At 43.4% G+C, this 25,496-nt stretch overlaps 1 protein-coding gene across 1 annotated transcript in view; it reads left to right on the forward strand.

Moving 5' to 3' along the window:
• Positions 1–25,496, forward strand: part of LOC121292358 (protein unc-79 homolog) — a 192,398-nt gene that overhangs the window by 40,186 nt on the left and 126,716 nt on the right. Inside the window, exons 11-15 of the mRNA XM_041214209.1 lie at positions 6,655–6,683; positions 14,498–14,727; positions 17,572–17,743; positions 19,450–19,680; positions 23,573–23,763. Of these exons, the coding sequence (XP_041070143.1) occupies positions 6,655–6,683; positions 14,498–14,727; positions 17,572–17,743; positions 19,450–19,680; positions 23,573–23,763 (853 nt within the window). The remainder of the gene's footprint in view (positions 1–6,654; positions 6,684–14,497; positions 14,728–17,571; positions 17,744–19,449; positions 19,681–23,572; positions 23,764–25,496) is intronic.

A 25,496-nucleotide genomic window follows, 5' to 3' on the forward strand; every position in this document is an offset into this window, starting at 1 on the left:
CCAGTAGGATGTAGTCTATTGGTACCATTTTGTAGATGAAATATAACATGTTGTTTTTGCACGTTATTTTATAACAAACCGTGGTATTATAGATCAGTAAGACAGAAAAATACACATTAGGAATCTGAGATTTCTTTTTGAGAAAGATATGCAGAAAAAAAATAATGATTTGGGTGGAGTTCTGTTCAGTTTTGTTAGGTTCATACACAGCAGCTATTCCAAGGAGCACAATCATTTGCCGACATGAACAGAGAGAGCTTCCAGCACCAAGGGGAAAATTTTCTGTATGTTGGGCGGGCCTGCGATTGGCTCTGCGCTGGCATTTTACGTGGGCGGGCCAATTAAGGCCCGGCCAGTGTGACGAGCGCCCGGTAGCGCTCAGTGCTACCTGTGCAGGCTGGGGGGAGGAGGGAGAATCAGGGCCTGTGCTCTTTCACGCATGCCACAAGAGAGCGCAGAAATCTCCCTGAGGCACAGAGCTGCCTCAGGGAGATTAAGTTCAGTATTAACAAAGGAAAAAAAAAAAAATTATTCAGACCATCCTTTCACGTGACAGTGTCACATGAGCTGGGGCATGTTTATGGAATTTTCATGAAATTTTTTATTTAGTTAATAAACCCTTTGTGAAACCTCATCCAGCCCATGGGTTAGATTTCATGAAAAATGTGAAGGCTGCCTGGGCTCTTTGCCTGCCCACCAACCTTAAGGTTGGACGGGCAGCCCTGACGATTGCTTTAATTAGTTTATTAATGGCGTTAATAGGCCTTTGACAGTTTGTCGGGCGTGCAGGGGACCCAATGGTGCGCCCCGCAAATGGAAGATCAGAGTGACGCGCGGTGACTTTGGGATGCTTGCCTGACGCCATCGCATGTCATTTTATGCGTCGGCACACACTGAACAGAAGATTCTGCTCTACTTTTCTTGCAGAGAAAAAGTGGCTGATTTTTGACATAACAATTGTACTTTTTAAAAATTCATTCATGGGATGTGGGCTTTGCTGGCTGGGCCAGCATTTATTGCCCATCTCTAGTTGCCCTTGAAAAGGTGATGGTGATCCTTAATATGCGATTTTATGGAAGTGGCCAGAATTCTGCGCCGTTTTCGCAGTCAGGTCTCATTACCATTCTGTCAGGGAGTTACTTGCACTTTTGGAGCAGCTTACTGATTGACGGGAGCAGAGAACCTGGTGATTCAGTGCGGAGCCCAGCCAGCACAATTAACTTCAATGGGATGGAGGGGGAGGCAATCCCAGGGGAAAGCTGCAGGAGATTGGACATCTGAAATGCATCTATTTTAACCCTACAAAAATTGCTTAAAAACTCTGTGGTAATTGTTTTGAAGGGCCTGTAGCAGTTCCTTTAATGACGGTTGCATGGGCTATCCCATGCCAAGCACATTCATTCATGCCTCAGAGTTTTCTGGGCTACTCATTTCAAGACCCCACCAAAATGGCAGTCACCCAGACCTTGGTGGGAACAGGGTGGTAGGTGCTCTGTAATTTTCAATGCATTACTGCTCCCATTCCTGCCTGATGTGGAGTGGCAGGTGGGAAATGAATGCCGATCCATTTATCTTGATGTGCAGAGTGCTCCCCAAGCCTCTGGGCAGAATTATGGTTCAAAAATGCATTTGATTGTATTTAATCTTAAATTTTATTTTCAATAAGCCTTTTTAAGTTCCCTAAGACCATTTTTATTTACTGAGAGGGTGAGCAGATAGCCTCCATGTAGATCACTGCCAATATGCAGCTTTTGAGCTGGTTGCTAGGAGCTATGTGGGCACTCCCTGGCATGACTTGTCTGCTGACTTTCTCTCTACTCATGCTGTTGGAGAAATATTAACCTCCTCCATTTCAAAATGTCTGTCACCATCCCTTCTATTATAGAGTCCTCATAAGTACAAGGAATACTCAATTTGTGGCTACATGGAAAGAAGTTCTCTCTCACTTGAGTGCCCTGGTCATAGAAATTCTAGGCAAAATTAAAGCAAAATTAGCATATCAGCCTTAAACCCTCCCATTGCTCCCTGCAATGGCATGAAACAGCCTTATTAGTTCTTACTGGTAAGTTGTTTCCTTCAAAACTGTGTCAAGTTTAGGTGAAAAGTGAAATGTGCATACCTAAGGATACTGTGTCCATAATGGCTTGGATGCACTTTTGTTTAAAATAACAACTATTTTCCCCCCTCAAACTTGCCATAGCAATGGGATTAGCATTATATTGATAAGTACTGCTGAAACCTACTCCCTTGCCATTATGTGGAAAGAATAATTGCTGGTGAAGGCATTACAAACATTGTGGTTTATCAGCAGGAAAGTGAAAGAAAGCCCTATACGTGAAAGCAGTTCATGACATATCTATTATTAGCTCTTCTCTTCTCACCAAACCAATTAATTGACAGAAATGTGGGATTGCCCATTGACTGTTGATGTGTTGTTGATTGGATAGTAAGGCTTGGATTTTCACCCTCGAGGTGGGTAGGGGGAGTCTGCTGCAGGAGAAAGAGCCCACAAAGGTGGGGCCTTCATTGCTGGGGTGGGGGTGGGGGGCGTGGGTGTGGGCTGGAGTTGGGCCAGCTGACCCGGGAAGAAGTGCAGAGGCAGCCACAGGGACTGCCAGGTGCCGAGGTGGATTGTTTAAAAGGCCTGCCTTGGTGCTGTAGGACTTTTTGCCAGTGAAAATAAAAACACAAAGGCCTTCCATCCCTCACCCTCTTCACCCTCTAAACATTCCCATGCTCCATCTATGCCATCTCATGCCAAGCTCTGCCCTTCCACCCACCTTGATGTCCCCTCATGCACTGCTACCCACCCCTGTTTCAAGCCCTGCCCTTCCACCAACCCCCGTGGCCCCTGATGTCCCCTATGCAGGTTACAGCATTTTCATGACCATTGACTCCCTATACACTTCCTGGATCCAATTGTCTCACACAATTGCGATATGTGTGAAAAAAGCTTTGCAAAAAAGTAAATTGTTGATAACTTTCTCCTATTCTTTAAAAAGTGTCTACATTACAAGCTAGAAGTGTCAATCATCCAAAAGTCTCAAAAACTAAGCCTTATTAGGTATGCCTGACTGAGAGCCCAGAATACTAGAACATCTGCTCCCCAGTGGAAACATTGTTTGATTGACAGCTCAGATCTCTGTTGCCAATTTTGCAATGTCTATCTCCACAAGTTAAGTGGTTTCAAGGGTTTTTGGTTTTTGCGAAGTTAAAGAGCCTGGATGATTGACAGTTTTGTTAGTGTGCAGACTTTTTTTCAAGTGTAGGAAAAGGTTATGAATGAATTACTTTTTTTCAAAGATTTTTTTTACACATTTAGCTATACACTATAGGGTTCATTAGTTCGAGATCAGGGCTGTCCAACATGCGGCCTGCGGGCCATAATTTGGCCTGCCATGTCCCTTCCTGTGGCCTGCAGAGCCTGTGTTTAAAATACAGGTAAGTGCAAATTAAAGATTTGCAAGGAGCTGCTCCTCCAATCAGAGGCCATTTCTCCACCACATTTGCCCCCATTAGCAGCAAATGAGGGAGAGAAGCAGTCTGTGATTGGAGGAGCAGCAAACAGTGTGAAGGTGAGGGGCTTCATTCACTTATGAGTGGCCTGAACACTGGCAGTGGTAAATCTGATGGGGAGAAAGAGAGGCTTTCAGGGAGGAGGGAGAGATTGCCTGCAGGGTTTGTGTGGGGCGGTGGTTTGTTGGGGGGGGGGAGCTGGTGGTGGGTGTGAATAGAGAAAGACTGCCAGCTGCGGGACCGAGATTGCCTGTCAGGAGTGAAGGGGGAAGACAAAGCCTCCTAAAGAACTACAGGGATTAAGATGGCAGAGCGACGGTTGCAGAAACAGTGGGACCTGGGTGAGTTGGACTGTGAGACAGGGCGGAGAGAAAGACTCTTGGTACTTTCACAGCTGTCCTGAACTTCTGCTCAGCTTTTTAATCTTAAAACCACCCAGGCTCAGCGGGCATGAGTGTGTGTGAGTGAGGGAGTGAGTGAGAGAGTGTGTGAGACAGTGAGAGAGTGTGTGAGACAGTGAGAGAGTGTGTGAGAGAATGTGTGAGACAGTGAGAGAGTGTGAGACAGTGAGAGAGTGTGAGACAGTGAGAGAGAGAGAGCATGAGAGAGAGAGCGTGAGAGAGAGAGAGCGTGTGAGAGAGAGAGAGCGTGTGAGAGAGAGAGTGTGTGAGAGAGAGAGAGCGTGTGAGAGAGCGTGAGAGAGAGAGAGAGCGTGTGTGAGAGATAGAACATGTGTGAGAGAGAATGTGAGAGAGAGAGTGCATGAGTGTGAGAGAGCAAGTGCGTGTGTGTGAGAGCGCGTGTGTGTAAGAGAGCATGTGCATGAGAGAGCGAGTGCGAGAGAGCAAGTGCGTGAAAAACAGCGAGTGTGAGAGAAACAGCGAGTGTGTGAAAGAGACAGCGAGTGTGTGAGAGAAAGAACGAGTGTATGAGAGAGTGATGAGTGTGTGTGAGAGAGAGAAAGCGAGCATGTGAGAGTGAGTGTGTGTGGGAGAGATAGTGAGTATATGACAGATGATATGTGAGAGAATGAGTGTGTGCGAGAGAGTCGGTGAGAGTGTGTGTGTGTGTGAGAGAGTGTGTGAGAGTGTGTGTGTGTCTGACTCATTCCCAGTCTCAGGGTTCTCACTCATCCTCACCCCCACTCACACACACACCCACTCTCATGGTGAGGGGAAGTGACTGAGCACTCTGAGGCTGGGAGTGAGCTGGACACACACTCACATACATACCCTCACACACATTCTCTCACAATCACTGAATGATCATCTTTATTAATTACGCATTTTAAAAAATGATCAGTTTATTGCTTTGACATAATTTTTGCTCAGAAAGTTAATTCTTCATACCTCAACTTTCTTTTTGAAATTAATATTTAATATTGTGCCAAACCTTATATTTAAGAAATTTGCTTATTGGCCCTTGAGTGAGAAAAAATTGAAATGTGCCCACTTGTGCAAAGCAGTTGGACAACCCTATTCTAGAAAATGTACAGTAGGTCAAAGGGCATGGGAGTACCATAGCTTGGCATAGGGGATGAGGGGCCATAGGGGTGTGGGTGGAAGGGCAGATCTTGGCCTGGGGGGTATGAGGGGGACCTTTTAAAATTACTTTTTAAAAGGACCCCTCATGCAGACTAGGGTTTACATCACCTCATGCGGGGCCGTGAACAATGACCCTCTGGCCCGACTGCATGAAAATTGTGGAGAGATAGGACATGCCTATCTCCACAATGGAGCTGGCCAGGCCGGGCGTGCCAGACGTGGGCTTTTCACAGGAACCAGCCCGCACCCTTTAAAGGCACTCCCGAAAATCAGACAGCCCGGGAATGGGTCGGGAATCCTGGAATCGGGACCGCCCAGCATTTTCCAAGGGCTCCCGAGCCATCCTGACTTGATGAAAATCCAAGTCCAAGGCTCAGTTCTGCAACTTATTCACTGGCATATTGCAATAGAATTTGCTTCTTTGTAATTTCTTATCAATAAGTGTTACCATTGCCTCAGTAAATACTTTTTTGGTTGGATGGGTTATTTGTGCTTTTTTGATTAAAGAAGGATAAAAACTGATGTTGCATCAAATCTATTTTCATGTTGTTTCCCATTGAAGTATTAGAAAGAATGGACCGCAAATGGAAGCAGCAGTTTAATGACTGATTCACAACTGGAAGAGCAGATGCAAAGAAAAAAATTGTTGTAGCTTCTCCCATAAAATAGCATGGATATTCATAACTCTTGAACATTGTAGTTCTGAGGCAGTTACTTAGAAGAGAAAATAAAAAGCATGAGTTGTGGTGGCCCCATTATATTATTTTTGATATGACATCAATGGACAATGATGAAAATATTGGCTTGAAGTTCTTTCGGGCATCCCAAGGTTATGAAAGGAAAATCTTCCTAAATCTGCCTGGCATTTCAACGTCAGTGAGACACTTTAGCCTACGAGTTGGATAGCACCCAGTGCATCACATGCTGCGTGCGCTTAATGAAGATGGTAGCAGGATCATGGTAAATCGATGTGTTTAGATGAGTCCCGGAGGTGAGGCAGTTGGGCAGGGGCTGTGGCTGTCAGTGGCACGCATAGCATTCAGAAAAATAAACAAATGTTAAATTTACCTTTTGTTTCACAACTGACAGTGGTCTCTTTAAGAACCACTGGTTTAGCTGATGTACATCTGTGAAAACTGATCTCAGCATGCAGGGCACATGCAAGTCACATGTCAGTCACAAACAAATTTTGTAAAGGTCCTTTAATTCGTGTTAGGCTCTTGATTTGCAGAAGCAATGGGCCTAACGGCAATTTCAGGTGGATAACTGCAGAGTACCCAAACCGATGTGACATGCCGTGCACTTCTAGTGCAGACTGAGAGCATGCATGCCTCAAGCCATGTCCGCTTCTCATTGCACAATCAAAATTTTCAGGGCCTTTAAATGAGTCCCATTTACAATCAGTTCGTGTAATTAAGATAGTCTTGCCATTGTTTTGTGCCATGTGTGTACTTACTTCTGTTTCCTTCATGAAAATATTGCCATTAATTTATTTCTTTGCAGAAAGCTTATTTGTTTTACAGTGGCCAATCCCAGCAATGATTGCAAAATATTTGTTCATTTTGATTCGTTTGTATATCTTCACCCTTTACAGCTGAAATTTCTGCTATTTGTCAGAAGAAGGTAAGACCAGTTTAGAGTCTGGTGGAAAAGTTCCAGTGGCTGTGCTTTCCGTCTAGTGGTTTATTGGTGTACTTCTGGCAGCTTATTCCATTGTGCAGTTGTTTATGTTTGATCACCAAGCTGCATACTGTACTTATGTTGTAACATGCCTTCATGATTTTGTCAGTATTTCAGGCAACTAAATTTAAAGCAAAAAACCCAATGGTGCAGAAAAAGACTCAACATTATCAATTAAAGGAGAGCGAGGGAACAAAGGGCTGAATTTTATCGCAACTGCAGTCCAAAACTGCCAGTGCCCAGGGCACTGTTCTGATATTTTATATGGCAAAAAAAAGTTACATTTCATACAAATGCAACAATATTAATGAAGCAATATTAATATATTTATTTAACTGTATTTGACACAGCTTGCTTTGATGCAGAAATCCACAGAAACAATGGAGAAGAGACAGTTCTTATGATACTTATCATAATCAGGAATGAAAAGGCACAGCATTTGAAAATGCAGCAAAGTCACTACAAAGTAGCCAAACTATTTTGAATAGTTAATCCATCAGAGTAGGTTCTGACTAAGCTTTTAGTAAAATAATTTTAATTATTTTTGTAGTTCCAAATACTGCACCCTTCTACAATGTATTCTGCACCGTGATGAGTGTGGTCAGCATGCCACTTAAAAGCTACCATGATACAAAAGAGAAGGCATATTAATGCGGAATTTTGGCTGTCGCTCCAACCCGAACCCATCATTCTATTTTCACTTTTTCTTTTTAGCTTTTTTTCTCTTTACCCCCATCCCCCCAGACTCTCTACTATTGCTACGCATCCTTTCACTTGTCCACTCTCAGGTACTTTGCCCTCCCAATTCCTTACCCCAACCCCCTATTATTCCTCAATCTTCCTGCTCTCTTGCTGCCATCCCAGGCTTGATTCCCAGTTAGATAAGCTTACAGCTTCTCTGTCAGCCTATCTTGGCATCCTCCAACGAATCAAGCTATTCGGCGCTGGCTCATTTTGAACAGAAATCCAAATTGCCCCATTCCACTCTCCCATCAATCTTCCTTCAATCTTCCTGTCCAGCGTGCTGCAAGGGGGTAATCTTGCCAGTCTTCTTCCTGTCCAACTCACCCCTCCCAATACTGACCTTGCGGACAGCGGATCAGCTCTCACCACCCTTCCACACATCTCCCTTCAGAATTTGTGTTTACTTGTGAACAAGGCCCTTGCCATCCATTAACTTATTGTGGATGATTACATCGACACAATGGCCTTAATGGAAACCTGGCAGCGGGGTGATGACATCTGCAACTTAATGAAGCCTCTCCACCTGGCTACACCTTTCATCATTTATCCCGTCAAGATTGTTGCAGTGGCAGTGTAGAATTTGTCATCAGGTCTCTCATCATACCTTGGTCTGATCTCTACTCCTTTGTCACTTTCTCATCCTTTGAGGACCTCACCTTGTTCCACCTCTCTCACTTCTTCTTCAAAATCCTTATTCTCTACCTCATTCCCAATGCGATAAAAATTTCCTCACTAAGATACTTTCACTGCTTTCCTCCCTCAGCCTTTGTACTGAATGATTTCTTACCTTCTGTGATTCCAATCTTCATTTGAACTCTCTCCTGTGAATTCACCACACTCTTATTTTTTCTAAATCTCTTTCTCCCTATAATCTTCCCAATCCACGTTCATGGCAACGTGCCTGACCATTGCCATCTCATGTAGTCTTACTTGTCTCATCAGTAATAAGAAGGCTATCCCTGATCACTTCCTTTAATCACTCAGTACCCACACCCCAAGTCTATCTCCTTCTGTATCCATCCCTGGAAAAAAATAACTATTCCCCTATTTCTTTACAACTGCTTTTCCAAAATTCCAACTGTCTCACCTTTGACCTTTTGTTCACACAACATTTCTGAAGTAACTGTTCTGCTCAACACACCCTCACCTCTACCTTTGATGCCCTACCCTATTAAAACCATTACTCACTCTCTGGCTGTTCCCTCAGTACTGCCTTCATCTCTACTCCATTAGGTCCATGGGGCCCAAATTTGAAAGGATATGGCAGACAACAGGTTTAGCCATCCACCAGATTTGGCTAGACCACTTTAAACACTATAGGGTCCTGCTGTCATCTGCTAAAAACTGCCCGCTATTCAAGGATCATCCTGGAGTGCAAAAGTAACCCTTGATGACTTCTCTCTAATGCACACTGTCTTCTAAAATCCTGCTCCCCTGATCTCTCCTACCTCAGCTTCAGCGCCTGGATTTCTTTGTCTCTAAGATCGAGACAATCAGATCAGCTGTCTTAGCTGCTTCCGTGTCTTCCACCAGCCCTTGGATCAAATTTACCCTAATGCACATCGTGCTGCAGCCCTGAACTCATATATTTCTGTAGTTTCTCTCCTATCTTCCCTCATGCCCTCTCTGAGCTCATCTTGTCCAGGAGACCCACCTCCTGTTCCCTCAATCCTATTTCCACTAAACTGCTAACCACCCAACTTCCCCTTCTGATCCCCATATTAGCCAATATTGTAAATGGTTCTGTCTCTTCAGGTGTTGTACCCTTCTCCTTTAAGTCTGTTGTCATCACGCCTCTCATCACCTCATGACCCTCAGAGATATCTGTGCTCCTCTAACTCTGACCTCCTAAGCATCCCTGATTTAACTCACTGCATCATTGGTCAGTGTGCCTTTAGTTGCCTAGTCCCTAAGCTCTGGAATACCCTCCTTACACCTCTCTGCCTCTGTACCTCACTTTCCTCCTTTAAGGCACTCCTTAAAATTTTTGAACAAGATTTTGACCGTCTGAAATAATATCCCCTTATGTCGTTCGGTGTTATATTTTGTTGTATATTGCTCCCATGAAGCCCCTGGGGATGTTTTATTACATTAAAAGTGCTATTATAAAAATGAGTTGTTGTTGTTGCTGCTAACCTGCTTCCTAGACTGTGGCCAATGGGAGTTGGGCAGAATGGACCTTTCTGTTTCTGCAATGGCAGAAAATCAGTTTTCCCATGATGCAATGTGAATACAATTCAGCCCTTCACTTTAGAGTTCTATTGGATTTAGAATTCTAGAATTTTATGTATTTAAAAGATACAATCAGATGCTGTATCAATTGTTCTTTATTTAAAATATTTGTAATCCCTGCCCTGCGTATATTGCTTGAAGCACTGGAACTCATAACTGCAATCATATTCAAATATTTCTAATAAAAGCATCAGTGTACTTACACCGTGGCTGATTGTGCAAGTATTTGGCATCTGAAGAAGCTAGATGTGCATTCTTCATTGTGTTGAAGCAGTCAAATTTTTGTCTTTCATATGGCTCCTTGTTGATGCTTCTGTCCTTTTGGTTTCAGCGTTAACCTTACCAGTTTGCCTTGCAGGATGGGAACAAATTAACTTTGCTATATCCAGTTTGCAGGGCACTTATAAATATAATAATGACTTGGACCAGAAATGAGAAAAAAAGTGCACACTATGATGAATAAAATTATCTTTCTTCCACTACAGCAATACTTTAGCATGCTGCCATATGAATCAATAATTATTTAAATTTAGCTAAAGTGTTTGGTAACAATCTTTTTGAGAGGTTAATTAGATTTGGGAAAGGGTGAATAAATATCATTTATGACAAAGAAGAAAGAATCATAGAAAAATCCCTTGCTGTACAAAAATGTGTGTTGTTGGTTCCAGAGTATGCTATAAATTCGATGCGAAGTCTACTTGATTTTAGGCTAACCAATATTCAACTAAAAAAGCTTTTCATTGCTGTTCTTGCCATTTTTAAAATGTATCAGAAAGGCAAATTACAATCTTCTCTTCCAAAAAGCAAAGTTTTCATTGGCATATTTTACAAGAAGCCTTTGAAATATGAAATATTCAAGAGAAAAAAAACAAAGTGAATTAATCTTATGTCATGAAAGCATAATTTAAAATTTAATTTAGAACATACCCAATAGCTTGAACTTTAAGGAGACCATATTGTTGCAATAATGCTTAAAGATGAGTTAAATAATGTTTTTTTACTGAGGCATTTGTGATTTAATGATTGGCTACGTTGACCACAATGGCAAAATTTGTTTCAGTTGCTGCTTCATTTTATTCAACATCAAAGAGATGCATTTGGTGCTATTGTGTCTTTAAGAGAAAGGAATTTAATACTCATGAGATGTGTCTGTCTACCACAGGCTATTTCTCTGAAGTATTCTCCTGATTGTTTTTGGTATTTGCATATCCATTGTGTTTGGGTATAGAATAGGCACAAATAACAGATGTTATGCCTCAGTGTATAATCTCAATATCGTTTGAAGAATCGTGGTCTCTTTTTCACTCAGTTATTTAAATTCTTAACACCTCTAAGTCAACATGAAGATGTCAACAGAGAATCAGCAAGTTATTTGAATACATAATCTTGTATAATAATGGTTATTGATTATTTAAAATTTCAATAAGTACTATTGTTATTTTCAAACCTCATTTAATTGCATTTCCTTCTGCATATTTTATAATGACCCTGGTGCAAAAATATTGGAAATATTCCATTGTGTTAATGTTGATGTTCCTTTCTTTCCTGGGGCACATAATTTCTTAACCAGCTCCCCCTCCAAACTGCTGCTCTGCACCAAAGGGCAGCTGCAGTGAAATCTACTTTTGGCTGGCACTCCAGTCCTGCAGTGCTCCCAGCCATCCCCAATGGTGTCAGTTTATTAAAAAAAGACTTCCCTTATTACTGTCATTGTCATTCACTTAATTGTTACATAATCTTAAAAAAAGAGCCATTGCTGTTATGGTACCGACCAATTACTGATTGAGAATGGAACCGTTTTGAATTTCCTTCCTTAAGGTTTCCTTCTCTCTCTGTGAGGAAATGCTGAGAACTATCACCACCCTAAGTAGAGAACCACCCTGTAGGAAGAATTAAAGCAATGAGTAACTGTGCCTATCACTCTTTCACATGACACATCGATAAACCAAGGCCTGTGCTTGCCAGAACATTTGTTAATTTTTCATCAAGAGAGAAAAGTTTTATTTAATTCTTTTATACGTTAGGGCCAGAATTTTCGGCTTGGCAAGTGGGGGCGGGGCCCGACATCACTGCATGTCATTTAGATTTTCAGTTCATCGGGCACGCAGCTGATTCGGCTGTGCACCCGCCAAACTGTCAAAGGCCCAGTAAGGCCATTTAAAAACTAATTAAACTAATAAACTGAGCTGTCCGTCCAACCTTAAGGTTGGGGGGCAGGTGAAGAGCCCAGGCGGCCTTCGCATTTTTCATGGAACCTCATCCAGGGGCAGGATGAGGCTTCATGAAGTGTTTATAAATTGATTAAGAATATTTTAAAAAATTCATTGGCATGTCCCAGCTCTTGTGACACTGTCACGCGAGGGGACATGTCTTAAAATTTTTTCTTTTCTTTATTTAAAATTTTAAAACTGAAACTAATCCCCTTGAGGCACAGAGATTTCTGCGTCCAGCGCGCGAAAGAGCGCAGGCCCCGACTCAGGGAACCCCTCCCCCCCGCCCACACAAGGGGCGCTTAGCGCTTCTGGGCACATGTCATGCTGGGCGGGCCAGCATGAAAGGGCACATAAAATGGCGGCATGGACCTAGTTGGTGGCGCTGATTGGGGGGGCTGATAGGGCCTGCGCCGGCCCACGCCCACCCCCGCATACTCCTCCCCCGATAAGGGGTGGGGGGGGGGGGTTTGGGGGGGGGGGTTGGCGGGGTGGTGTGGAAATTCTCACCCTAGATATTTTCCATCCCCAGGTGATTGGGAGGTGAGAGGAGACTTGGATGGAAGGAAAGTAAATTTCCTTTCCTATAATTTGCAGTAAAATTTTAGTGGTTTTCTATTTGCTGCAAATAATGCAACTTTAAGTTATAATTTATCTAACTGTCTTTTATGCGGTTTTGCATCTCTCAGATACCTTATGTAGTTTAACTCCAGATGTATGATCAACAATTAATATCAGCTTTTCAGTTCTGAAGTGATTTGACATTGTTATGCAAAGAGCAATGACCAGAGAATACAGGTGTGGCAAGAAAGCATGTTCCATGGACAAGGATAGGTCAACATTGCTGCAATCTACTGTCCAATTTGATCTCCTGTAAAGTAGCTGAATTTGTCAGTTGTTTTCTGCAATTTAACTGGAATTCATTTCATTGTAGGAAAGAATTTCAGCCACATACCCTGATGTTAAAAAAAGGAGAACAAGTGTTTCGTTTAAACAAAAAAAAAAAATTGGTTATATATTTTGCTCATCACCTGAGCAGTGTCCACCACAGGGTGTTAAGTACAGAAAATACAAATACTTTTTGTTGTGTTACAAGTTTATTTGGTGTCTCACTGATGAGATCTTGAAAATTCCATGTTTAAACATGAACCATTTATTGGTAATCCTTAACTATGTATAGATTCCAGTTAGTGCCATGCATGGTGCTGCTCCTATGCAGGTTTGTTCTCGATTGTTCTCCAAGTCTATTACCATGTGACTCTGTCTCTGTACATTATACCATGGGTGGTGCTATTCTCCAGACCCATATTAACCCTTGCACTGTTGAGCACTTTTACATTACAATGGCATGCAGGCACACACAACACCTTTGATGGCCCTACTGGCATTTAGCTGCTCCTGTAAATTTTTATGTTAAGCAGAGTTACATGTTTCAATATATTTGATAGTCCCTTGTAGAGGAGATGGAATAAAGAAATTAGAATGGAACCTGGCAATACCTGGTACTTCCCACTGATGACTAAAGCTACACTTCCAATAACAATCTGGTCAGCCGATGTAATTTATGAATACATTATAAATCTTAGCTGTTCAGTGAGATTCTTATGTTGGGTTCCTCATGGTCATCTGGTTATCTCCATTTTGGACCTGAAGAGATACTTGTCAGGACTCTTCTCAATGGAATTGTTGCTTGTTGACTAGTCTGAAAGTTAATTTTAGTTAGGTGAAATGGGTGGGAACTTTCAGTTGGTGTTAAATATCCTGCAAGATTTTGTTTAGTTTAGCAAGATTAAAGGAGAAGGTCACTTGATATTTAAAATACACTGATATCTGCTTTTAGAATTTACATTGTTGGTGACAAATATTTTTAAATTTAACGTCACCGAGACTTTAATTTTCTATTTATCCATTTTTATAGTTGAGGGAGTGGACTGTGAAGATATGCTAATTTATAGGTTGGTTCCAAATCTAAGATCCCTTTTCCTCTTGGTGAAGAAAATTAGGTGACGGAATTGGAAACAATTTGACTCATCACACACTAACTGAAAAGCAAAATACTACAGGTGCTGGAAATCTGAAATAAAAACTGAAAATTCTGGTAACACTCAGCAGGTCAGGTAGAGTCTGTGGTGAGAGAAACAGAACCAGCATTTCTCATTGATGATCTTTCATTAGCACTGTATGAACATAGTTATGAAATGTTAACTGGTTTTCTCTGTCTACAGATGTTATTTTATTTTTATTGCATGTACTAGCTTAACTGGACTGCTGCTAGGATTGCCATCTGGACTGTATCTGTGTGGGTTGTCTGGAAATTTCTAACGTATAACTAACATCCAATGGCAATTAAAAATGGAAGCAGATATTAATTTTAAGGTGGTCCATGATGTTTCATCAACAGCAAAGAAAATATCAGAAGTCATCCAAAGTTGTTGGTCACTTCATTACAATCCGCATCATGGAGTTGTTTTGAAGTTTAGCGCTTGATAACAGCCTGAAAATGTTTTCTGGTAATAAAAATGCGAACGTGTGGCTTTATAAATTAATATGAAGGTTTTTGCTTCTCATAAGAATTGTAGCTCACATGTTCGGAGAGCCATTGTTACCTGCTTCTCAGCAGGATGCTGTGGTCGTCATGGTAACAGGCCAGTGCGCTACTGCAAAAGGTGCCACTACAACCACCATAGCAGCGAGATTGGCGCAGCAGCAGAGACTCATCTTTACCAGACTTCGCCTCCTCCTATGAACACCAGGGAGTGTGGTGCAGAGGAACTAGTCTGCACTGTGGAATCAGTAGTCAGGTAATCAATAATGTTAATCTTTAAAAATAGATCTTCTTGATATATTGTAATGGGTGTTACATACTCTGCCACATTGGTAATGGTTAACCATACCTATATAATAATAGGCTTAACTTCTGTGAGAAAAGCATTCTGTGCACGTGGAAATTCATGGTTATTTCCCAGGCAGCTTTGGTTTCTAATATATAAAATGATACCATCAATATTTCAGAAATCGTTTTTACATTTTTTGGTGATACCAGTATATATTTTAGTGACACATAGGCCTTTATTTTCATCCTGGAGTCAGGAAAATACCTGGCGCGGCCTGCCCACCTCGCAAAGGCAGTAGCTTCATTGTCAGGAGGCTGAGTGCAGGTTGGAGTCAAGCCAGCCGACCCAGGAAGAGGTTTGGAGGCAGCCACAGGCTACCAGGCATGGAGGTGGGCTGTTTAAAAGGCCCGCCTCGGTGCAGTGGGCCTTTGACCCAGTTAAAATAAAAGCACAAGGTCCCTCGATCCCTCACCTCTCACAGCGCCTCATACTCAAAACACTCCCCATTCCTCATCCATGCCACCTCATGAACCCCCACCCAAACCGTGTCCCTCATGCCCCAATACCAAGCTCTGCCATGCCACCCATCCCTATGGCCTTTCATGTTGCTCTGCCAAACTCTGCTTTCCACCAACCCCCATGGCCCTACATGTCACCATTGCAAAGTTCTGCCCTTCCATCCACCCCCAATGGCCCCTCCTGCTTCCTATGCCAAACCATGCCCTTCCAGCCACCCCCAATGGCTTCTCATGCTTCCTATGCCAAACTATGCCCTTCCATCCAACCCCTTTTGACTCCTCATGCCCCCATGCCAAACTATGGTAATTCCATGTGCATTTACCCACTGTACACTGTCTAGAACCTATGAATTCTATAGTGTAGTAGTATGTGTAAAATGATTTTGAAAAAAAGTAATTCATTCATACCTTCTCCTATGTTGAAAGTAAAGTCATTTCACTGCAAGCTAATAATAGTGTCAATCATCCAGGCCCTTTAAAGTATCAATAACAAAAACCCCACAAACCGATGAAACCACTTAGCTTGCGTAAATAAACATTGTGAAATTGACAGCAGAGATCAGAGAACATGAGTTGTCAATCAAACAGCGTTTCCACTGGGGAACAGGTGTTTTAGAACTCTAATGGTTGTCTGGGTTCTCAGCCAAGCTTACATAATGAGGCTTGGCTGAAAATTCAGACAACGATTACAGTAGTAAACCATCTATTCCCCAGAGAAAACATTCTTTGATTGACAGCCCAGCACTGCTGTCAACTTCACAATATCTGTTTACACAAGTTAAGTGATTTCATGGGTTTGTGGTTTTTGTTACTGATACTTTAAAGGGTGATTGACACTTTAATGAGCTTACAGCAAAATTAATCTTTTTCAACATAGGAGAACATTATGAGTGAAATACTTTTTTCCAAAGTTTCTTTTACACATGCTACTATACACTGTAGGTTCTAGATAGTGTACAGTAGATCAATGAATGCAGAAGTGCCATAGCTTGGCATATGGGGGTGGGTGGAAGGGCAGAGCTTGGTATTGGGGGCATGTGGAGGACCTTTTGAACTTACCTTTTAAAGGGCTCCCCATGCAGACTAGGGTTCATGACCCCTCTGAGGGGCTGTGAACCATGACTGTTTAAAAACCTGCCCTGACTCCGTGAAAATTCTGGAGGAGTAAGGGATGCCTATCTCTGCAATGGAACCAGCCAGGTCAGAAGTGTCGGATGAGGGATTTTGACAGTAACCACCTTGCATCCTTTAAAGACACTCCTGAAAGTCAGACAGCCCAGGAATTGGGTCAGGTTCCCACACACCATTTTTAAAGGGCTCCTGAGTCATCCCGACTTAGTGAAAATCTAAGTCATAATTTAGTTTTTTTATGAGGAGAATTTTCTCCCCTTCGGTAGGCTGGTCGGAGGTGGACGTGGGTGAGCGTGGAGCTGATCACTGCTCGCGATTGGCTGGGCGCCGCCATTTTACGTGCGTGGGCCAATTAAGGCCCACCCAGCGTGATGTGCGCCCGGCAGCTGAGAGTTGGGGCCTGCTCCGTGCCTCAGGGAGATTAAGTGCAGTTGTAAAGTGGTTTAAAAAAAAAGGAAAAATAAAATTATTTAGACATGTCCCAGTGTCACGTGGCCTGGGACATGTTTATGAATTTTGATAATTTTTATTTCATTAATAAATCCTTCATGAAACCTCATCATGGATGAGGTTTCATGAAAAATGCAAAGGCCGCCTGGGCTCTTCTCCTGCCCGCCAACTTTAAGGTTGGACGGGCAGCTTTCTCAATTCAGTTAATTGTTTTATTAATGGCCTTAATAGGCCTTTGTCAGGTCGGCAGGTGTGCAACCGACTCCAGTGCATGCCTGCTGAACGGAAGATCAGAATGACGTGCGGGGACATCAGGATGCACATGTGACATCACCACGCGTCATTTTATGCATCGACGTGCGCACGCCAAAGAGAAGATTCTGCCCCATATCTTTAGCCTCCATCAGGAAATGCCAAATGCCTGCTCTGTGTCAGCAGTTGATTGCTTGGCTAGGATCATAAGCTTATTTTGTTGAACTCTGAAAGAAATAAAATAAGCAGAAGAATGAAACTCCCCTGGAGCAGGGAATGTGGCCTTTACCTCCTTCAAAATGCTGCCACTACTGATTGTTCAACTAAGAGAATTATTGATGTTTGTGGTCAAAATAAAGTTGTTGAGAGGATTTTTGTTTACATTTGGTAATGATGCTGATATTATTGTTCCCAAAACGAGAATTTTTTAGCAGCTGCACCTCTGATTGCTTTACTGTAGTTTGCTAAAAGAAGCTGAATATCATGCAGAGCAGCGGGAGTTTGAATTAAATCGAAGAAGACAAATGGGGCTGTCCTTATCCCAACCTTCATTGGACAATATGGAGTATGATAACAAGGATGATGATAAAAATGATCAGCGGCTATTAAGTCAGTTTGGAATCTGGGTTTTGGTAAGTAAACAAAAATGATAATTTAACGCAGCATTTATGGGAAAAATTTCCCCGCCCATTGGAGGGAAGTGCTGGAGTGGGCGCGGGCTGGTGCGCCTCCGATCGGCGCCCCCAATTGGGGGCATGCTGCCATTTTATGTGGGCGGGCCAATTAAGGCCCGCCCAGTGTGACGTCTACCAGGAAGCACCCCCCTGTGCGGGTGGGGGGAGAGGGATTCCCTCAGCCGGGGATGTGCTCTTTCACGCGTGCGCATGAAAGAGCACACAGACCTCCCTGAGGCTAAGTGCTGCCTCAGGGAGATCGGCTCAGAATTAATATTTTTAATAGAAATGATAAAAAAAATTTCCCTGACATGTCCCCTTGTGACACTTTTATTGAAAGATTTGATAAAATTTTAAATACCCTCATGAAACCTCACCCCGCCCGTGGATGAGGTTTCATGCTTTTCCCGAAGCCAGTCAGGGCTCCCGGCCTGCCCGTCAAACCTTAAGGTTGGACGGGCATGTCCATTAATTAGCTTAAATCATTTTTCAATGGCCTCTCAATAGGCTGTTGACAGGTTGGTGGGCGCGCAGCTGACTTGGCTGCACCCCCGCCAACCTGAAAATGGAAATGACGTGGGGTGACGTCAGGAGTTCCACCTGACGTCATCCCGTGTCAATTTATGCGTCAGCGTGCGGAACCTGCCCCCGCTCGCCAACTAGAAGATCCTACTCTATGTCTATATTGGAACAAACCTAGTGCATGGAAGATAATGAAAATGCCTATGAGTGAATTGAAAGGTGATAATGACATGAACATTCTGATTTGGGGAGTGGTGAATGACTCAACTTAAGTTACACTTATTGAGACCGTAAGGAAGTCTCGATGGGCGCACGCACAGGAGGTTTAAACTTCCGATAATTGGTTTTACTTTGCTGGGCTATTGCACGATTTCCTGCAATGGAATCAGATGGCCAGAACCACGGGGACTTGGGCCCTTTGCCCTATACTTATTCTGGTTTTTACGGGGATTTATTCCGAGCTTTTCCCAGCAGGTGTAAAGCTTGCTGAGGAGTGGAGCTCGAAGTAAATCAGCCAGAGTGTCAAAGCACACCAGCACCACGTATGCCTGACAATGTTCCCCCCTGATGGCAATTTTAACCCCTCCCCCCTAGCAATATTCACATCCGTGACAGTGTTCATGCCGCCCCCCCCCTCCTCCAACAATGTTCACCCTCTCCCCCCACACCCCCAACAATGTTCAATCCTCTCCCCACACCAAACAGAAATTTCTGTATACATTTAAGAATGCAGGTAGAGAACTTTACGTTCCCTCCTCTGAACAACATGACTGCGCAAGATGGATTTGCCCCCAAAACCACCACTCCCCAGTACTGTGTTGCTAATCACTGTACTGTATTGTAGGTTGTGTACTTGGCAAACTTTGTGTTATCGTATCACCCAGTTTTGTTTCTCATTACTATGATCACCTAATATATGATGTTTACCATTGAAATGTTACTTTGGGGCAAATTCTTGTCTTCAGTTTGTGAAAGGTAATCTAGTAGAAAACGATGGAATAAAAATTGGGCAAGATCGACGGTAGTTGTGTGAGCTGCTCGCCAACATACCACCCATGCAGGGGTGGAGATGAGAATTTGCCCCAGTAGGTCACATAACTAATTTGTGCAAAACTTCTGTGTTTATTTCTTTTACTGTATAGGTTAGTCTTTGCACTCCAAGTGAAAACACACCTACAGAAAGTTTAGCCAGGTTGGTCAGCATGATGTTTCAGTGGTTTCATTCCACTGCCTACATGCTTGATGATGAAGTGGGGAGCCTGGTGGAAAAGCTGAAGCCTCAATTTGTCACCAAATGGTTGAAGACTGTTTGTGACATTCGATTTGATGTCATGGTCATGTGTCTTCTTCCCAAACCTATGGAGTTTGCAAGAGTAAGTTTTTTTTTAACCTGGAAATCCTCCAGTTATATACCATCCACAAAAAGCAGGACAAAGCTAAGCTGGCCAGTGATGTTTTCTACATCTTAACCTCAGAAATATTCAGCTCCATTCAGAGTTCCTCCGGTAATGAAACAATCTGTGCCTGCATGCAGCAAGAACGGGACAATATCCAAGCTTGGGCTGATCAGTGTGTCAGTTGATACTCTTGTCAGGCAATGACGATTTACAGTGCATAAAACTTCCCCTTAACAATCATAGGCATTACCAATGACATGTCCCCCTCACCTTTAACATTCTGGGAGTCTCCATTGATAGGAAACTTTATCAGACCAGCACACAAATGCCACGGCAACTAGAGCAGGTCAGATTTTGGGCGTTCTGTCACTGGTGACTCATCTTTTGACTCCCCAAAACGTTTCTACCACCTACAGTTCACAAATCAAGAGTGTAATTGTATACTCTCCACTTGCCTGGAGGGTGCAGCTCCAGCAACACTCAAGAAGCTCGAATCTGTCCAGGACAAAGCAGTCCGCTTGATTGGCAGTCATCCATTGGTATCAACATCCATTCCCTCCACCAGCACTGTACAATAGTTGCAATGTACCCTGTCTACTTAACTTCTCCCTGAAGTTACCCTCACTTTCTTTAAGCTGCTGGGTTTTTCAAGGTATGGGAAACCCAGCCGACAATTATACAACCTGCTGCAAAACTGGTTAAATCTGAGGCTTCCAGTCTCATTAACATATTTCAAATGCTCCCTGCTTCCTGGGAGTGAGTTGGTTGCCTGCCCCTTGTCCCCAGGGCCAGAGTTTAAAAAGGTAGCCAGGGGGTGGGGTGCTGACATCTGTCACCAAAACTGGCGGAACCACCGCTGACCTGATCTCCGGGAGCCCTGAGGGAATTAAGTCTCTAGTTGGCAGTGGGAAACCTGTTGCCAGGGCTCCTGGCTCACCCAGGGACATTTAATTCCAGGAATTGCCCCAGTAGGGAGGAAATAACGCCCTCCAAGAGCTACCATCCAATCAAGGGCCGGCAGTTTTCCATTCCAGGCAGGACCACTGGGAGCAGTGACTGCTGCCGGTTATACATTTTGTCCTTTGCTAAGGTTGATAATGGGATCCCTTTAAAAAGGTAAGTGGTGGTGGGATGGGGGTCATGGAGTGGGGATTATTGGCGAGGGGGGTTGCAGAGGGTGGTTGAAGGAAAGGGCAGGCGGACAAGCTCTTATCAGGCACCCCCCATTCCCGATTACGGTTCTCTCAATCAGGCACTGAGTGTCTTTGAATAAGGGACCCTCCCACCCCCACCCACCCGTCCGCAGAAGGCCACAGACAAACTTGACAGGATTTGCTTGTCGCTCTCTCCACATGATGAGTCCTCCATCACATGATGGGTCCTCCATCTACTGCTGGTTGAATACCAGCAGAAGTAGGATGAGGCCCCTAAGTGAGCATTAATTTTCCCACTTAAGGTCCTGAATTGGCATCCAAGCAGGAAGGCCACCTCAATCCTTCCTCCCCCCCTCCCAAACCAGACTTAGTCATTAGGAGGTGGCGGGGTCCCCGCTCCACACCCTCTCCACTTAAACAAATGGCCTGTGCACACTTTGCAGCCCGCCTCATGGGGCACATTTAATTCAGCCTCAGGATCTAGGTATGACCAGGATGTTGTTGGGTTGGAGCCAGCTTCCTGACACTCTTGGAATTTTTCCCCAGTTAACACCCCCCCCCCGCCCACCCCCCCACCTTGCACCCAAACCTACACACTCAAACATGTTAAAGTTTTCCCTATAATGTGTAAATATTATTCTGTAACATTATGACCACATTGAGCAAGATTGTTTATTTATTAAGATGATCATGAATGCACAGGAATTGAGTGAGAAAGATTAGTGTTTGACTATAACTGTTAATGAACATTTTTTTAAGCTAGTGCTCAGATTAAAAGCAGCTTGTGTTGTGGATTGCATGCCCTGTGAACTACATTAAAGATGTGCAAAGTTAATTCATGCCTGACATTGCAATATAGAACCTTTAATAGTAATCAAAGTGGTGAATCTATGGAATTCATTGCCACAGAAGGCTGTGGAGGCCAGGTCATTGAGTGTATTTAAGACCGAGATAGATAGGTTCTTTATTGGTAAGGGGATCAAAGGTTACGGGGGGAGAGGTGGGAGAATGGGGTTGAGAAACCTATCAGCCATGATTGAATGGCGGAGCAGACTTGATGGGCCGAATTGCCTAATTTCTGCTCCTATGTCTTATGGTCAAAGGGTGTGAAATAGGAGCCTTCAGCTTGTTAGTAGTGATTGAGCACATGTCCCAGAATTGAAAAGCCAATATAATAATTCATCAAAGCTTGTTCCACAGAATTCAGTTGGATCAGTAAAATATATAAAATGCTTTAATCTGCTCAGGATCCAGGGGGATGAATTTAATGGCCCTCAGGATGTGGGAAGAACGACAGGGTGACTACTTGATGTGGTCCTGCCATTGGGGAATTTTACCAATGGCAGGACTGTAAGTGGACACGCTACTGGCCCAAGGAGGGGGACAATCAGTTTACATAATTAAGGGGCCTATTAAGGGCTATTTTATCATACGGTTAGCATTTTGTTAATGGTGGGATGAGTTACTTTTTTTTATTCACCCATAGGATGTGGGCGTCGCTGACTAGGCCAACATTTATTGCCCATCTCTGATTACCCATGAGAAGTTGGCGGAGAGCTGCCTTCTTGAACTATTCAGTTCATGTGGTGTAGGTCCACCCACAATGTTCTGATTGGGTGGGCAGCTCTTGGGGAATAGGACAGTAGCCTTAGAGACAGCCATTTAATTGGCTTCCAGCAGTAAAATTCAGGTGGAAGTCCCACCGTCTGCTCATACATGCTGATAATACACATTTTCTCTTGATGTTGGGACATCTGTGCTGATGGTAAAATCCTGCCCGGGATTTTTGAACAAAATAAACTTGTAGTTCATCTTCCAAAGTCTCAAACTGGCCCTGCCTCAGCTCCTATGCTTCCAGCCAGGCTCAAAATCTGACAGTTAAATATTCAGACCCTCAGCTCTGACTACCAATTAACACTTTAAGTCCCAGATCCTAGTCACCTATCAACCAGCTTGCCTCTGAACTCTGACTGCAAAATGCATATCATTTCTGTTGCTATCGCTGACTGTACTCAACTTCTTTAACCTACTGAGGGAAAACTCTAGAAATCCCTAAAAAATAATCAAACAACAGCCCAAGACATCTTGTCAATCTTACAACCTTCAGCATTCAAATCTGATTGGATGCTTGCCATCGATGAGGTTTGCATGGTCCTAGCAACACAGAAAAAGTCTTAATCGAATTATAATGAGGAAACATGACTGCATTTCAGCCTCGAAAGATGCACACACAATGACTATCAAGCAACTTATTCCTAATATAATTTACTAATTCTATTATGAATTGCTATCATAGCAGATTTGAAGCATATCCCTTTTCTCCAATGCCAACCTTCTCTTTAATCTTCTCTAACCTGTCCCCTCCATTTTTGCCTCAAATTAGTGTGAGGAGTTCATGGACATCTTTGAAGATTGAGACCATCCATTCAATTCCTTTTCCTGTATCCCTCCCACTCCTTTCGACCATTGACAGCTGTGTCGGCTTTGGAGCTCCTCTCTAAACCTCTGTCTCAACCTCTCTCTTTTGCTTTGCCCATAATTAAAACCCACCTCTTTCACCTATTTTAGTTGCCCCTCCTAATATCTCCGTCTGTGGCTCAGTGTCAGCTTTTGCCTGATTATGCTCCTGTGAAGCGCTTTAGGATTTGTTTTATACGTGAAAGATGCTATCTAAATGCAAGTTGCTGTTGTACTGAGGCAATGTATATTTTCAGGTAGGTGGGTATTGGGACAAGTGCTGCAGCACTGTGACACAGCTAAAAGAAGGCTTGAATCGAATCCTGTGCCTTATTCCATACAATGTTATAAATCAGGCTGTGTGGGAATGCATTATGCCAGAATGGTTGGAATCTATTCGAACTGAGGTGCCGGATAACCAGTTAAAAGAGTTTAAGGAAGTTTTAAGGTACGTGCAAAGATGGTTGTCAAATGCTTTACTTCCATATCTTTTTTTCTTAATTATAGTGCTTGAGATCATAACTTTTATAACATGCCTGTGGTAATAAAATCAAAGGGATAAAATTACAAATATTTTCACGGAAGTAACAAGATACCAGAATAATATTTCCACTTTACTCATGTTTTACAAAATTCTTTCAAAAATGGTTGAACTGCAATAGTGTAAGCCACCATGCTCAAAGCTCTGTGTCACTCGATCACCACTCTTTTCAGACAGTTTACTCATCCATTCAATGCTTAGTAAGAAAAAAAGACTGGCATTTATATAGTGCCTTTCATGAGCTCAGAGTGTCCCTGAGGCCTTTACATCCAATGAAGTACTGTTGAAACATAAGAGGCAATTTACTACCCTTCCTGGCAGACAAACTTGGAGTTGGAATTTAATAGGACAGGAGGGTGTGGGGTGGGGATTCCGATTAAGTCCGGGGCGGATAGGCTTGTGGATGGTCTTCCCACCCGGATGCTAATTAAGGCCCTTATTAGCCACTTAAAACTTCACCCTGCCTTCACTGGTATTCAATCAACAGTGGGCAGGAGAGTTGCCATGCAGGGAGCCCAAAAAAAGCTCTTTGGGTTTGCTTGCAGGCTTTCGGGAGAGGCCCTTTATTCAAAGGCACTCGGTGCCTGATTGAGGGACCTGGCATCGGGAAGTTGGGGGGAGGTCCCAGCAAGAGCCACGCTCTGCCCTTCCTTCTGACACCCTCCACCCCTAGCCAGCATCCCTCTCCCCACGACTCCCATCCTGCCCTCACTCACCTGTAGCCTAGCGATCCTAGGTCTTTGGTGTGTGCATTACCGGCAACAGCTCTGCTCCCAGCGATGCTGACAGGCATTGGGGAACTGCTGGCCTCTGATTAGCTCGCAGCTCTTGGACAGCAGGATTCCTGCCCCCTGAAAACCTAAATCCTGAGGAAAGACCAAGGCTAGCCTGTTAAGTGCCTGATGGGCACTTAATTCTAGCGAGCCTTCCCCAACAGCGGCAACGTGGCCTACCACCCGTTTTCCAGCCAGTGGGCTGGGTCCCCGTCGCCAACATTAAACTTTGCCCATAGTCACTGTTGTGGTGTGGGGAAACAGCAGTCAATTTACACACAGCAAGCTCTCACAAACAGCAATGTGGTAATGACCAGATAACCTGTTTTCTAATTATGTTAGTTGAGAGATAAATATCAGTCAGGGCACCAGGAAGAACAACTTTGTTCATCAGATAATGAGCTTTTTCCTTTGCCATTTTCCTTGGGGACGTAGTGGTATTTTCACTAGACTAGTATTCCAGACACCCAGGGTAATGCTGCAGGGGCCTGGGTTTGAATCCTGCCATGGCAGATGGTGGAATTTGAATTCAGTAATCTGGAATTAAAAGTCTAATGATAACCATGAAATCGTTGTTGATTTTGTAAAAACCCATTTAGTTCACTAATGTCCTTTAGAGAAGGAAATCTGTTGTCCTTATCTGGTCTTGCCTACATGTGATTCCAGACCCACAGCAATGTGGTTGACTCTTAAATGCTGTCTGAACAAGGGCAATAAGGGATGGGCAATAAATGCTGGCCTAGCCAGCAATGCCCACATCCCATGAATAAATTTTAAAAAAAGGTTGTTTGGTTTTGTTAGCAGTATGTTCACTAGCTATCCTCCTTCAGCAGACTCATTTACTTAAAAAAAACTGATGCTTTATCC

The sequence above is a fragment of the Carcharodon carcharias genome, chromosome 20, assembly GCF_017639515.1.
Source record: "Carcharodon carcharias isolate sCarCar2 chromosome 20, sCarCar2.pri, whole genome shotgun sequence".
Lineage (NCBI taxonomy): Eukaryota > Metazoa > Chordata > Chondrichthyes > Lamniformes > Lamnidae > Carcharodon > Carcharodon carcharias.